Below are 16,237 nucleotides of genomic sequence, written 5' to 3' on the forward strand. Positions count from 1 at the left end.
TAATGAGTTTCACATAACTTCATAAACTGCAGCACCAAACACATATGCAACCTGCAAATGTTAACATATTAGCAATAATTAACCAACAAATCACAACCACTCAAAAATGACCACCTGGTTCCTTCCATACTTATATTTACCTTCCCATACTCTCATGGGCCACAAGCATCACAGGTTTACTAAAAAGAATTATTTTCAGTATGTGCCAAGTTTTATTTTGGCATTAAAAAAATTAGGTACAAAATTAAATAGAAACTACTCACATACACCCAGCACAGTTTTCAAGAATGTAGAGGAGGCTTGAATCATTACATCACATAATCATGAAATAAACTTTATCATTCTTTATAAAGTCACCATTATTTTTAACAACTATGTATTCTAAGAGAGCACAGTACCAAAAGTTAGTCATATTAATCATATTTCTTCATGTCTACAAAAGCTTATTACCAAAAAGTTAATAAATCATTATCATTTTTTCATATTTCCTAAAGCACAACACATTTACCAAAAAGTTAATAATCTTATACTTTTTCATACTTCCTAAGAAAGTGCATTACCAAATACTGAGTTCCTTACCACCAGTACAGTGTGCTTTGTGAGCGCGACGAGCGAGCGAGCATTTGTACATACGCCTATCATCATACTTTCATCTTGGTGTAAACTTTCAACATTTCCAGAGAAATAATTGAACAATAACAAAAGAATCACTGAGCTAAATATTTACTTTCTCACGTTTTCTCTCTGGATGTGCACATAGCAAGACGTCGCAGCATTTATCACATGTGCAATGTTCGATTCTCTGCTCCTGACTTGCTGTGTCAATGAACTGCGTCGGTAAACGCTTGGCTACTGCTTGAGTGATACAACCCACAAATGGGGTGATTACCCTTGCTGATTTCACCCCCTAAACATAGAAAAAAACATTCATGTAAAATTATGAGCATAATATCCAATATTTAATTGTCAGTAGTCATGAAAAAAATCATAGTGTTACAAAATGAAATCTTTTTTTAATTTGATTTCATAGTGGAGCATGTCAACTGACGCCCTCGTTACATTCCCTTGGAAAGCTGGAACTCCAAGGGGTTTCTTTGGTCTCATGAGTAAGTATACAGTTAAAAACAAAATTTATTGAATGTATCTTCTACCTCCTGTACTGAATGTATCTACTATCTCCTGAATCTATTCTCTATCTCACAGAGTAGAAAAGTTATTAGCCTCTGAAAACCAATGCGGTCGGACCATGTCGTGTCATGTTGTGCCACTCATTTCTCAGCTGAACATGGAGTAAACATCGCTTCGCTCGCTCGTTCGTAACTAGTGCAGGGTCATCCATAAATAACGCTTCACTGAAACTCATCAGGTGGTATTTTATGTGTTGAAAGGATGGTTCAGTCTGCTGGTATGGGCATGGGTGTGGCAGTGGGAGTAGGAAATGAATAAATGACGTAAGTTAGACATTAATTACATACTGGGCCATCCCTGCAACACACAAGAAATTGCCTGGTTTGAGAGAAAGTGTTAAATATGGATTATCCTATGTAATCAAGCTCTACAAGGATTAATACCAGACTTAGTTAAACCTGTTCGTATACCACTTTGGCACTAAATCTAATGGTACTTAATGGGCAGATATGTGTTACTCAAAACTTTCAACTACAAAAAAAAATTAGTTTCAATCAAAACTTAGCAAATACACATTTTAATACTGCTTAGCAATTGTGTAGCTTTAGTTTACTAAGACTGCTACGCTTTGAAATACAATAGGTTAAGTACAGTACTTCGGGAGCAGAATATTAAGAAGGTGTTTTTCATCAAACTTACTTTGTGTTATTTCTGCATTGTGACATATTTTGTATATCACATCTGCTACAGCCAGACTTTATTTAGCTTATGGCAGACCTTCCATACTGAATGGGATATACACGTTCTCCACTACCACAATTTTCCCCTTCCATATGAACGGTTTGTCCTAAGCTGAACATAGTCCAATGGCAACAGGAATACTCTAAATTTTTCATGATGAGCGCAATAACAGAATATAAGCTAGGTCACCATAGTGAAAGGGTTGATCTATTCATCCATCCATCATCCAATCCTACACTGCCCCATGAGGAGCTTAGGAGCTCGGGGCTAGGCAGTTGGTCCCGACATTTAAGATGAGAGTGACCAGCCTCACTCATCCCCGAGTGGCATTACATGAGCAATCAAACCCAACCACCCCTTGGATATAAACCTTCACCAGCTCAATCCAATTGGAGAGTGATAATTACCCACTAAACCACCAGGCGCCAAAATTTGGTTATATGGTTACAAACCAGTGTAGTAAATGGTTTCCTGGTGCACAGGAAACCATTTGGCTTGTCACTCAGTGTAGAGTCACCCACAGGCTGAAGGAAGTGGAAAGAATAAAGGAACGAAAGACAGAAGAGGGAGTGTAAAGTCACCTGTAGGCAGAAGGACAAGGAAAGAATGAAGGAAAGAAAGACAGAAGAGAATGGAAGGAAAGAAGGATGAGAGGAAAGGGCAGACACCCGAGAGCAGCACTATATCGAGTGAGTGGATGGTGAGCGCCCCCACCTATCTATTCAGTATTACATTTTAATAATTTTATCTTGTTACCATCAGGTGATCTTATTAGACATCTTAGATGCGACCTTTCGAAATCGTGTTGATTTGAATACTTAATCTAGTCTGGGGTGGGGGGAAAAAAAGGGGGTGGGGGGGTGGGGGGGAATCATGATGCAAGAACCAAAACATAAATACAGTGAATCAAACCTGTACAGTATTCTTTGACAATGACTTTCTATGCTAATTTGCCAAAATTTATACACAACACATTTTAAGGTATTTATGAATATTAGAGTAACTTGAAAACTTTCCCCCAACCTTTCACTACAGAAACATTTCATATATTGTATTGCTTTTGCTACGGCCTGATGATAAGCTTAAGAGAGATCCCCAGTAGGAACATGCTGAAAAACCATTACCTTATAATGAATGCTTACTTAAGTTCAATGACTAAACGACTGACTTCAGCAACCTTCTATCGCCAAAACTTGTCAACAGAGAACCAGACAACCAAACGAACATCAACACCACAATCTTTATCACCACCACCACCATCAGCAGCAGCGGCAGGAACAGCACCATCATCAACATACCCAGTGACACCATTCCAACAATATTACCACAACTGATCATTAAATAAGTAGCTCACAGTAATCTATTGTTAGTCCGTAGTAAAACGATTCTGCAAGGATCCTTGGTCAATACAGCATATCATGTCAAGCCCACACAATAAAAACATGAATACAGGATTATCCTTTGGTTCCAAATCTCTGTGGAAAATAGCACAATGCCCATAGAACTCTACTTTGGCATGACGTTTATAAGTTAAAATACTAATGTAACACTGACAACTAAGACAAGGAGATCAATTTGTGCTTCTACTCAATAAACAAATTTTAAGGAACAAAAGACCAACATGACACACGACTAACAACCAAACACGCATCATGGCAAAGATGATTCTAAATATTAACCCCCTGATTCCAATGTTTTGTTCTAATTTATTCTTGCTACTTCTAGATAATTTTATTCAGCTTACTGGAGAATTTTCAAACTGGAGAGGTTAGGTATAGCCTTCACTCCCTCACAACAACTGTCCCTTTAGTTAAATATATTCACTTGGCAATAAGAATACAGTACACTAAACTGCATCACTGGATTGAACGCATTACTTCCTTCAGTCCTGCGATGCATTTTCAATTTCATTCTTACCATCTCGTGACAATATTATTCAGCCTATGAGAGATTTAGCTGAAGAGATTATACAGCCTCCATTAACCCCTCTGCTACAAGATATTGCCCCTAAACAAAATTATCTGGGTAACAAGAATTAACCCAAACAAGACATCCAATAGTTGACAGGGTTAAATCACTTGCCAACACTGCAGCCTTTCTTCTAAAATAAATGTACCTATAACCTGTATACAACAGTACTGTAAATGACGCTGAGTTATCAAATTCTGGATCTTTAGTATAAACAAAAAGATGGGTCACCACTGCAATTAGCTCTAAAGTCTTCTTTATTTTTCACTATTGAGCTGTTTCTTCAAAACCAAAACTACTAAATCATCATCATCATCATAACAAAATATTAATATTAAAAGATGACGAAACATCACAAGCCATTTTCAAGCTCGTAAAATACAATTAGGTACAAACTAGTTTGAAGTGAAGTTTTATCTTAATTTTGTTTTAATAACTGTTTTTACAATTTGGGACTAAACAATGCTTAGTTCTCCTTGTAGTGTATTTCACTACTGAATCATCATCAATCCCCCACTATACTGCTGTTATACAGTATGAGTATTGTAACGTCTTTCATGACTGTCAAGCTTGTAGCCATGATAACCAAAGCTTGTACAACACTGTGATAAAAGGAGAAAACTGCAAAGATGATGAGCAGTGACACTCATTCCGCTGTTCAAATGTACTTGCAGCATACATATCTGGTACAGTACTGCTATATACAGTACTTATGCCTGTGTGCATATGCTGAGTGTAAGATGTATCTGTAGAATGTATTACCATATAAATGAGATGCAAAGTATTTAAGCACACACTGAATAATATAATCCATCCATCTATCAATCAGCCAATCCAGTATTGGTTCCACCCATCAAGAGTGTAAGGATAACCTAATCAATCAATTCAATCAATAAATACTGCACAGTACTATGGTAAATGGTAAAAACATCAATACTATGCATGGCACTACGCTGCTTAGTCCCTACACACAGTAAGGCTGTCACATTCTGCCACTCTGACCACAACGAATCAGCAAAAATCAAACAGGTTCTCATAAGTCAACTTCCACCAAGCAAACTTGCACATCAAATACACGTTCTGAATCAAACCATCTGCAAGAATTTCAATAGCACAAAGAGAGTACTAAACCATCCTAACCCTGTTTTTCACTAATTCTTTAAGTGTGAGGATTCCTCATACATCTTATCCTTGTTATATCCAGACAATTATATTTAGCTTACAAGAGGCTTTCGGAACTGAAGATGTTGGACATAGCTATCAAGAACCCCTTCAGTACTACTGCATTTGTTCTAACCTAACAAGATTCATTTCCCTTTACAGCTTTATTGAAAGCCAAAATGCAGTCAGATTGAAGGGAAAAGTTGACTAGTAACCAAGGACACTTACTCCTACCCCATAACTCTCATCAAATTTCATGCAACCACAACTTAGTATTCAAGCTGTGGGAGTTGCCCAGTTCCATCAGATGAAAAACTGGTTATTGAGGGCTCTCCCGATGTACATAAAATCATCTGGTCTCAACACACTGACTAGGATAATGGGGCAGGGAGGATCCAGAAATACAATGACGAAAACATAAAAGTAGACTAATCATTCTCAAGATGTATCATGTTTTACAATGGTATGATTAAATATAAAAATCTATGTATTAACAGCGTCCAATTAAAAAAAAAAAAAAAAAAAAAAAAAAAAAAAAAAAGCAATGCCACAATGAAAGAAATATATAAGTATCAGCTTGCTGCTGAATCATCTCAATAAGCAAAATTTATCCATGTGTTTATCATTCATCCATTTTAAAATATGACAAAACTGTGCTTACTATAAAATTACCTTACTAAACACAATCTGACCATGCATCTATCATTCATCATTCTAAAATATGCGAACCATTCATTCTCCGACTTCCTTACTCCAGAGACTGATGTAAACAAATACTGTACTTACAGCTTCAAATTTACACAATACAGTATAAAAAAAACACTCATTGCAAATCATCACATTTTAGCACCTCTCAGAAAAAATACAAAACATTACCTTGTGGTCATCAATATGCTCCCTAAACAGATGGCTTTAGATGTCTATTATCCCACACAGTTTTAGAATCTGCAACTACAGTATGGGCCGAGATTCACAAACTTACGATCTTTGCCCTCTCATAACGAAGATGTGTTTTTTGTATGAAGAATCAGAGACATGGGATGATATTATATTTTCCTCCCACTGCCTTTCCTATAAGCCATATCTTAAGTTATAAAAGGCGAATGACTTCAAGTCTGTGAATCTAGATCACAGACTATCTAAATGATTACTATCATACTCGACTAATGTTGTGAGGCAATGAGAAGAAAATCAAGTACAGTACAGGGTAACACATATGAATCTACTGTATGCAATTTGATTTACCTTCATACAAGGTTAAGTGTTAAAACCAAGAAAAAGCAGTTGTTAGCAAATCGCTCAAAGCTACTAATAGTCCTTTCCAATTATACAATTACTGTTCAAACTGCTCTTTGATATCTGGTTGGCTGCCATAGTTAGCTGCACTGCCAGAACTCTGAACACCAGCTACATTGAGAAGATAGGGAGTACTGAAGCTGCCAGTACTCTGGGTTGTGCTGTTACTTGCTGCTGTGCTGTGGTCATACGAGCTGGTACTGGCTCGGTTTTGGTAGTTCAAGAATGGCTGAAAGTTGTTGGTGCCTGTGTTTGTTGTTTGGGGATTTACTCCACCAGGCTCTGGGAATATACTTCTAATTCCACAATGTGACTGAGACTGTGAGGTGTTTGTTGTTTCACTCTGATTTTGGAGGACATTTCCAGATCCACTGTGTGTTTGAGGGATATTTGTCAATCCATCATTATTCTGGGTCATGTTTACTGATCCAGGAATATTTTGGAGAACATTTCCTGACCCACCAAAATTCTGAGAAATGCCAGTTGCTCCACCTTGATTCTGCATGGCACTCCCTGCTCCACCATGACCCTGGGAGGCATTCACAGCTCTGTTTTGATTCTGGACTAGACTTATTGAGATGCCCTGCCTCTGTGAACCCACTGATAAATAGCCTGCTGGGCTGGATTCATAAAATCGATGATCTGATTGTGCCTCCGGGACAGAATGGAACCTCCTCCTGGGCTCTAGTGGCACCCCATCAGGTCGTCTGCGAAAATTTGGATTGTGTGTCTGGTTGCGGAGACTATATCCCATGGCTTTGTAGTATTTTTGCAGAGTCGCATGGCTCACCCCATACAGCCGACCGGCTTTACAAAAACCCATCCTACCCTGCCGTACGGCTTCGATGGCTCGCAGGAAGTCTTGGGGCGTGCCGTTGCGGATGGTGACGTGGGATCCGTTCGCCGCCTCCAGCCTGGGGTAAGCAGTGTTAGGATACACATACACTGGCCGCCCCAAAGCAGGACCAGAGACAGGAGGCCGAGGGGGCGGGGGGCGGGGGGCGGCACACCCTACACCCCCTGTGGTGGAGAAAACGCTCGTCAGTGGTACAGTCTCCCCTGCCTCATTAACACCACCTACACCAACACACACCACCAATCAACACAACATAATTACATCACATACCACTAAGATGATTCAAAGTACAGTATTTTAACTAAAGCATATTTTTATCAGTCCCTCAGTTAGCAAAAATTTCCAGCAAGGCATGAAACTTTTGGAGGAAATTTTGTGTAATCTCTTGTCTGATCCACAAAAGGGCATATCATCTGATCTGACTGTACTGGACATTAGGCAAAAATATTATTACAGTATATGCATTTAAAACTGAATGCTGAGATCTTTGGCTTATGCAACAATAACAAAATTAAGTGATACATTGCAAAGTTAAAAAAGTGGGGAGTGTTTTGACAAAGAACACATAGTACTATATACTGAACAATAACTAATACTGTAAACAAAGCTGCACCGTTTACTGTATATGACACAAAAAACTGTGTTCGTTACTCCAGAAAACACTCATGAGATCAATTACCTTCGTCTTAGCCTCCTTACTACAATGGTAACACAGTTATTTTTTAAAATTAACCTTCAGACAACTGCATTCACCAGTCAACGGATTATAAACTATATCTTCCACTCCAATGACAGAATTCTAAGCAAAAACATTTTACCATCCTTAACTCCTGACAATATTTCTTAGCAGCAGAAACAATGGATTAAATAAACATATAAAAGACAATTCCATACATAAAACAGAAACATGACCATTTTAAAACTGCTGCACTTGAAATAACATAGCCACAAGCACTTCAAATTTACGTCCAAACAAGAACCGGACACTGAGACAACAGGTGACTGTACCACTTGACGAGCCCACCACAAAAACACCATCACACCACACCCCCACATCCCCATTACCACCCTCGATCACCCATCAGAGTTACCTTATTTGCTCCCCAACCATATCATGCGTTTACATCTCCGTTACCTCCTTTGCTCCCCCATCACATTGCTTCATATCTCCATTCTTTGCTCCCCACCATATCATAACCTCACGTCTCCATACCTCCCATGCTTCCCCACCACACCACCCTTCACACCTCCGTTACCTCCCCCACCACACCCCTTCACATCTCCATTACCTCCCTTGATCCACCAGCCCTCCACTCCTTCAAATCTGTGATCTACCTCATTCCCTCATCACACCATGCTTAACAACAGCTCAGACCTTGTCTTCCTTCAGGGCATTAATATAAACTTCCTGTAACTTCCATCTCAATAATGAACTTTATCTTTCCTGGGTCCTGTTTTTGCTTCATGAAGAACAGTCATCTATAGTGGGACCCTTTACACATTGAGAGATCCCATCAAGTGAAAAAAACCTACATTGTATGTATGTATACCATCTCAGTTAATCATCATCCAATCCCATGTTACCCCATATAAACACAAGCACAGAGGCCTGGGTCTAGGCTATTTAGTCCTGACATTTAAAATGAAAACAAAAACAAGCGACGAGATGACAACAATCGTAACAGCCAATCCCATCTTGCCCCTTTTTGCAACCTATGCTTAACAACAGTACTTGTAACATTTAACCCCTTCAGTATTATAATCATTTAATCATTACTACTCCCGAATAATATTATTCAACTTACAGCACATCCCTTATTCTTAACCCCATCAGTACAGTGATATCATTCTCCTTTTAACCAGGCAACCACTAGATCATTTTATGCAACTTAGGAAAGACCTCAAGTTTTAAATGGGTTAGTAGGCTATATCAAACCCCTCTTAGTCTGTGCAGTCTCTCCTCAAATAAAATAATCTAGAGATACCAAGCACGAAGTATAAAGTATATAAGTTACTAGACAAAATGCAAGAGTAACACTCCTCATGGGGCAATGTAAGATTGGATGATGGATGGATGGATGGATGGAAATTAAAAGTTACATTGGCAAACTGATGGGGCTAAGAGGAATTTAGTATATCTTAAGTGTTCCTTCATGAGCCAATTCTAGATGCTATGTGGAAATAATCATAATCATCAACATTATCACCACCATCCTAACCCATTCCCCACTAACAAGTACTGCAGCACATCAAATACTGTATATCTCGCACTCTGAGTAAAGGAAATAATTTGGGCTCTGGGTTAAACACAGTAAACTTCTGCTCAAGCCAGTCTCACCACCCATACACTCATTAGCATTCCTTCCTCTTCAGAATAAGTAAATACTAAAGTCCACTTATCCTTCCTGCCTCTACTTTCACCACTGGATTCACAGACACCCAAATGTGACACAGTGGCCTGAGGTGCATACCATCCTTCATTTCTGTGTGACAATATGTACCTTTGTCCACAATGTCTTATTCCAGTCTCTATGACTCCAACCATAAGAACGGCAGGGGGTGACAAATGCACTTTCGGATTTTACATCATCACGAACCAAAGTCTTTGCATCCCGTCTAATCCTACCACAAGATGAAGGGAAGTTTAGGTCATGAGTTCACACTGACAAGTGAAGTAATGTCCAATGTTAGCTGCTTCAATTTGGGTATGTATTTATCCATTTCATTCCTGCTGCATATAGATTTTTCCATCAGTCTGGGAGAGGAATCTGGTTGTGAGTGGGTTAAAAGAAAGCTACAGCCAAATTATTCAGTTTGACAAGTTCCTCCTCAGAAAAAATACATTAAGACTGACAAGTTTTTAAAGACATACATCATCAAATTGAATGGTGGCAGTTTGGGGCTTTGTGTGACTATAGAAGCAGTTAATAATAAAACTAACACTTTCTTAGTCTATCTGAGCTACAATCCACCACCTTTGCACTTGCCAAATGTAGGTTTTCATTCAGTGTGAAGCCCTGACTACCTCTTCCTTTTGACCAATGGCAGGGACAGAGAGTGATCAAAAACTCTGATTCACAATTGTACAGAGGACACTAAACAATTATGGCAGCTGCACTGGAAAATACTGTATAATATAACCACTACATTACACAACAGATCATACATGGCAGGTACAAATATATGAAAGATCACTGCATGCTACAAAACTATGTAATGCAGACGTTCCTCATCACTGTCTTCTCTTTCATATGTTAAGCTATTGCAGTTATAGTTACTAATCATTACTCAGATCTCCGCAATAAAAATTAAATAAAATAAAAATTACTAAATACATGACAATATTACCCATTCTACCTCCCACTTCGATTCAAAATTATTGTTGTGAAGTTTGACAAGAAGAATTTTATTTAAAAAAAAAAAAAAAAAAAAAAAAAAAAAAAAAAACACTCTATCTCCCATTTTCATACCTCTTTCTTTGTGAAGACTGACACCAAGTTCTGGGATGTTTTCCATCAAATAAATAAAATAAGAAACACATAATGTTCAGTCAAAAATCATTCTATCACCCATCTCCATACATAAATAAATAAGATATTCACAAGCTAACTACTTCCATCTATCATTTCCATACTTGATTACTTCTTAAAGAATTCCATCTTCCACTCCTACACATAATTATTTCTTTGTGGATTCCATCTCCCGTTTTCAAACAATTATTTCTTTATGAATTCCATCTCCCATTTCCATACATAATTATTTCTTTGTAGATTCCATCTCCCATTTTCAAACATAATTATTTCCTTACAAATTCCATCTCCTGTTTTCATACATAATCATTTCTTTGTGAATTTCATCCCACATTTTCAAACATACTTATTTCTTTACAAAGTCTGACGTCAAGTTCTGAGAGAGTGGTTTTCCTTCCACCACCACAGTGTTGAGAAAATTGAACTAACACACCGGCACACCATGAGATCACGCCTCCTCAGAAATGAGATTATTTTGCATATCAGTAACCAAAGTCAGTAGGTTTCTATCACAGATAAAATTCAGATAAGAACGAGATAATATGAAGTACAAAAAAAGTGCAAACTGGGAATGTATAGATGTGTTCATTTGTGTCTATACATGAAAGGTACTACTGCCACTGTATAAAAAAAAAAAAAATAATAATAATTTTTTAAAAAGGGGGGGACACCTAAATCTATATATAGCTCATGTCTAGTAAAACAAAAACATCAGCGACTACCCATGGTTTACAAACAGGGCGTTACGATATTACAAAAACCCTCAGGCGCTGTCATATAAACTTTCCGTCTATGTAATATAAACTTCCAGGTTATAAGAGACAAACCCCAGGTCTTCTATACAAACCCACACAATTTACAAAAACAAAATGGCCCTTTGGACTATCCACAGGTTACAGAACAGCATTACAGATCCCCCCACATGGTCCTTAACCCCTTGAATCTGGGTGATGCTCTTCTTTTAGTTTCATTAGCTGCTACCAGAGAGATTTTATTCAGCTTACAAGAGCCCTCTAGTGGTGAAGGGGTTAATGAAGGCTGTGTCTAACTTCTCCAGTTCAAAGTCTCTCCTGGCATGAATAAAATAGCCTGATGATGGCAAGAATACACCAGATTATTTTATTTGGTCCCAGAGACCTCCTTGACTGTGAATGAGTTAATGAAGACTGCATCACACCCTTTAGTTTAAAAAGTCTCTCCTAATCTGAATAAAAAATCACCTGAAAACAGCAACATTAAACCAGATGATTTTATTCAAGTAGGGAGACCTTGGAAGTGAAGGGGTTAATGAAAGTTACATCTAACCGCTCCAGTCGGACAAGTCTCTCCTAACCTGAATAAAAATTGCCTCAAGACAGCAAAAAATACAATTAGAGATAAGTCACTGGATTCAAGGGGTTAAGTTGGGCTGGTCCACATGTTTCGCAAATTGTACGACTCGAGGAGAGACTGGAGTGCCCGAGACGCATCTTCCGCCTGTATGTCGTCTTGCGTCATGTCCTGGGCCGAGTGACCGTGACCGTAACCGTAGGACTGGTCTAAGGGCATGACCGCCTCATTATAAGGGCCCTCAGGTAGTTGGTCAGTGTGTGCTGGTAACTGTAATTCCTCCTGTTTTGGGATGATGGCGTTGGGGACAATGGGTTGCTGTGGTGGAGGCGGTGGTGGCTGTGGTTGTGGTGGAGGTGGTGGTGGCTGTGGCTGGTGTATAGACGGCTGTTGCTGTGGCGGTGGCTGTTGGTGCTGTTGTTGCTGCTGCTGCTGCGGTTGTTGTGATGACCCTGAACAGTTGATCTGCTGGTGCTGGACGTTGTTATGTGTCTCCTGTGTGGCGGTGGTGGGGGTCTGGGGAGTCTTGTTGCGGCGTCCCCTGAATGTATTGTGAACCTCATAGCCCAGTTTACGGTAGTATACCCACAGAGTGCGTCCGTTGACACTGAAGGTCTTGCCTGCCTGAGTGAACCCCATCTTGCCCGAGCGCACGGCCTCAATTGCCATCAGCATGTTGGGGGACATGCGGCGGAACTGGGGGGACCACCCTTTGGGGGAGAAGTAGGCTGGGGGGGGAGGATGCATGGGGTACTGCAGGATGGAGGATGGGGAGAGTGGGGAGGAGGGCATAACAGGGTGTGGGGGGGAGGATGCGGGGGTGGGGGGGCCCGGGGGGGTGTAGGGCCCTGCCAGGAGCGACTCCAGCGAGGGGGGGGGCTCTCCTCCGCCCCACCGACACACCGACCCTGCGGGCGAGAAAACAGCAGAGGTCAGCCTCCTTGCCCACACCTGGCACCCCTCACACCTCACCTGGCACCCCCCCAGCCCCCTCAACTCACCCCCCAGCTCTCACTTCTCCCCCTTCAGTATAACCACACACCCTCCTACAAAGCTACAGGACAGCCACCATATTCCACTGTTTCCCAAGCAAGTCCAGAGTTTGCAGCACCATCCACCAGGTGGGACTCAGTCTACCAACAACCACAGATGTGCAGTAAATCATGACATAACAAACCTTTCCCTACCCAAACAATCCTAGAAGTCTTCATTTTACATAACAGTACTACTGATACATAGCCTCTACTAAATAAATATGATGATTAAGGATCCCGATTTTTTTATCTACGAACAATAAAATCAGTTAGGTACTTTCCAAGTAAAATATACTAGTTGCTACATGTATAAATATGAATGGGGAAAAAAAAAGGCCCATAAAATACAGAAATTCTTAAGGAGAAGGATATCTTAGTTTATAAGCAATATTAATCATTCTATGTGGCTTTGTGTGGCTCCACACTATACCATACCTGAATTTAATAAGGCCATAATCCAGGGAATACAACATAACTTCACTGTAAAAGAATTAAGGAATAAATAATCTCAAACCTCAAGAGTCTGCTGCACTTAGACTGTTATTTTCATGCGATATATTATACAGTACTGTCCAAATCCAATGGACAATATATATCTTGATGTCTGTGGCTTCTTTTTTACACCAACCACCCTGATATTTCAAACCCAACAGACAACGCCACGAGACTGTTCAACCTAAGGATGTCTTTTACATTTCATTCTTGCCACCTCCACATGGTTTTACTCAACTCAGCTGAGACTTGAATGAGAGGGGTGACATTCACTTTTCACCAATCCCTTCACTACTAGTGTTCTAAACTGAATAAAATCATTTGGAGGTAGGAAGAATAAGTCAAAAATGACATCTTCAGGATGAAATGTTAGTCACAGCCAAATATAAACATACATAATTTCACAACAAAGAAACTTTACTGTAGGCAACTTTTCCATATGTGGATAACATATATATTCTCTCTCTCTCTCACATTTCAAGCAATCTGGAAAATCTCAGCATGATGAAAGCGAGTCCTGTGTCCCTTTTTTACAACACTTGCCTTTCTCATGTAAGTGCTACTCACCCTCCAAAAATCTGGGTGATGTCTTTTTAATTTACTCTTGCTGCTACCAAATGAAGATTAAAGTCAGGCGTTGCTTTGTACTGAAGGGGTTTATAATTACTATATCTAGCCCACCCAGTTCAAAAAGTCTATCCAAAACTGAATAAAATCCTCAGATGAAAAGAATAAAATCAAAATGACATCTCTGACCTTAGTGAGTTAAACTTGTAGCATTAACCAAACTACCTTACCCTTCCCTCCCATACCTTTACTTATTTGAACACAATACTATACTTCTTTCACCTTAACTTGGTCCAGATTTTCTTGTTCTTTTTGTGGCTTCTTTCTTAGAGTTCAGAGGAAGAAAAGGGGATACTACAGTTCTATATCTTTCACAATGCATTTCAAGACCACCATCATGTTTTCATGTTAATCTCTATTGTACTGTACAGTAGTTACAACTCAGCACTGAATGTCGAGAGATAACAAAATAATCCAAGTTAGATAAAAAAAAAAAGTATAATTTTTTTTTTTTACTATAATCTGTCCATTAAGTCATCTTGAGGCAGCTACAACACGGTACTGAACAGGTTAGGGGGGGGGGGGAAACTACACCCCTGGCAGCAATTTACTTGACTCAACTGTGATTAGCTCTTATTGTAATGACCATATATAACCACCTGCATTATGACAGGCAGTGACCCACATATACTCCAAAGATAATATCCATTCCACGACATGAATAGTGGTCCATAAAAAGCACCATACATAGAGATTTATTGTGATGGCTCTATGCTTCCTTAGCTGGCTCAACATACACAATTTCTAAAGCCTGCAAGAATATCAAAGGCTTGAATGATATCTCAATGAATGCACTGTCAAAAACAATAGTCCTGTCATCTCTCATTTGCTTCTTTCATTGTGAACGTTGAAAATCAGTCTGATGAATCCAGAATGACACTGATGACCTACAAGTATGTCTGCCACAGATCAATGCACATATTAAAGATTCAACAAACTGATTTTTATATCCACAGAAGGAGAAGCATGGAGAGGCAACACTACTTTCCCTGTCAATGGTCTAGTTGGAGACTAAAGTTCACCAAATATTTCACCTCTTCTACTCACTTCCTTCCGCTGGCTATTACTGTATTTCTAAGCTGAGGGAGGCTTCATATGCTTTCTAGTCCACTGATGATTCTCTCTGATATAGTGCATCAGGGAGGAATGTGACAGACATGCTGTAAGCATGAAGCTGATGCAGTAAAATAATAAGCATCCCATTTTGCTGTACACTTTGTTGATAGCTTCTCCTACTCTGGGACATTCTTTTTGCAGCTTTTGGATACTACCCACACCACTGTAACTGTGGAACCATGGTATGATGATCTCTCTCATCAATCTGTCTATAGCCTGACACCTTAATTCCAGAAGAGGTGGCCACAAATGAGTCACTCTATGTACCCCTGTTCTCAGCCATCTCATCTCAGGCTGTCATCTCACAACTCATAATCTCCTCATTGTCCACAACACTGACAATCATATCCCTCCTCTGTCTACCTTAACAGAGATGACAGATTTCACCACTTCTCTATAAGGACATCCCTTTTATAGACCCTGTTTGTAACCTGCCCTTCTTTCTCATAATACACTTCAGAATACAACTATTACAGCTCCATCACTGCCTCTAATGGTGATTTACCATATTTCTTTAATTAAGAGTACCAACTCTATAGAAGAAATGGTGACATTTTGGAGTATAACTCTTAGCCTATGACAAGTTTGCCTCTGCAGTATTATCCACTCCATTGTAATGACAGGTAATGGTTCACTATGGTACTGCCACAAGAACAATGGCTGTTTTATCCAGATTCATCTTGTATTTATGGCAATGGATGATTTACCTTCTTTACTGGGGTGAAATCTCACATTACAGTATTGCTAATTATTATACCCAACTTCAGACAGATTTTCTCAACTGAAGGGGTTAGATATGGTCTTCATTAACCCCTTCAGTTGGATGATGTCCTTTAACCAGTTGATTTTACTCAATGTAAGGAGGACCTCTGGTAGTCAAGGGGTTACTGAGGCCTGTATGTAATCTTTCCAACTCAAAAACTCTATCTCACACTAAATAAAACTGTCTGGAAGTACCA

The 16,237-nt window shown here is 39.4% G+C and overlaps 1 protein-coding gene across 1 annotated transcript in view; it reads right to left on the minus strand.

The window, feature by feature from the left end:
* Positions 1-16,237, minus strand: part of LOC145399516 (uncharacterized) — a 68,846-nt gene that overhangs the window by 12,822 nt on the left and 39,787 nt on the right. The window contains exon 8 of the mRNA XM_080272120.1: positions 12,319-12,381. Coding sequence (XP_080128246.1) covers positions 12,319-12,381 — 63 coding nt within the window. The remainder of the gene's footprint in view (positions 1-12,318; positions 12,382-16,237) is intronic.

The sequence above is a fragment of the Coenobita brevimanus genome, chromosome 49, assembly GCF_032717465.1.
Source record: "Coenobita brevimanus isolate Jiangsu-jjx chromosome 49, ASM3271746v2, whole genome shotgun sequence".
Lineage (NCBI taxonomy): Eukaryota > Metazoa > Arthropoda > Malacostraca > Decapoda > Coenobitidae > Coenobita > Coenobita brevimanus.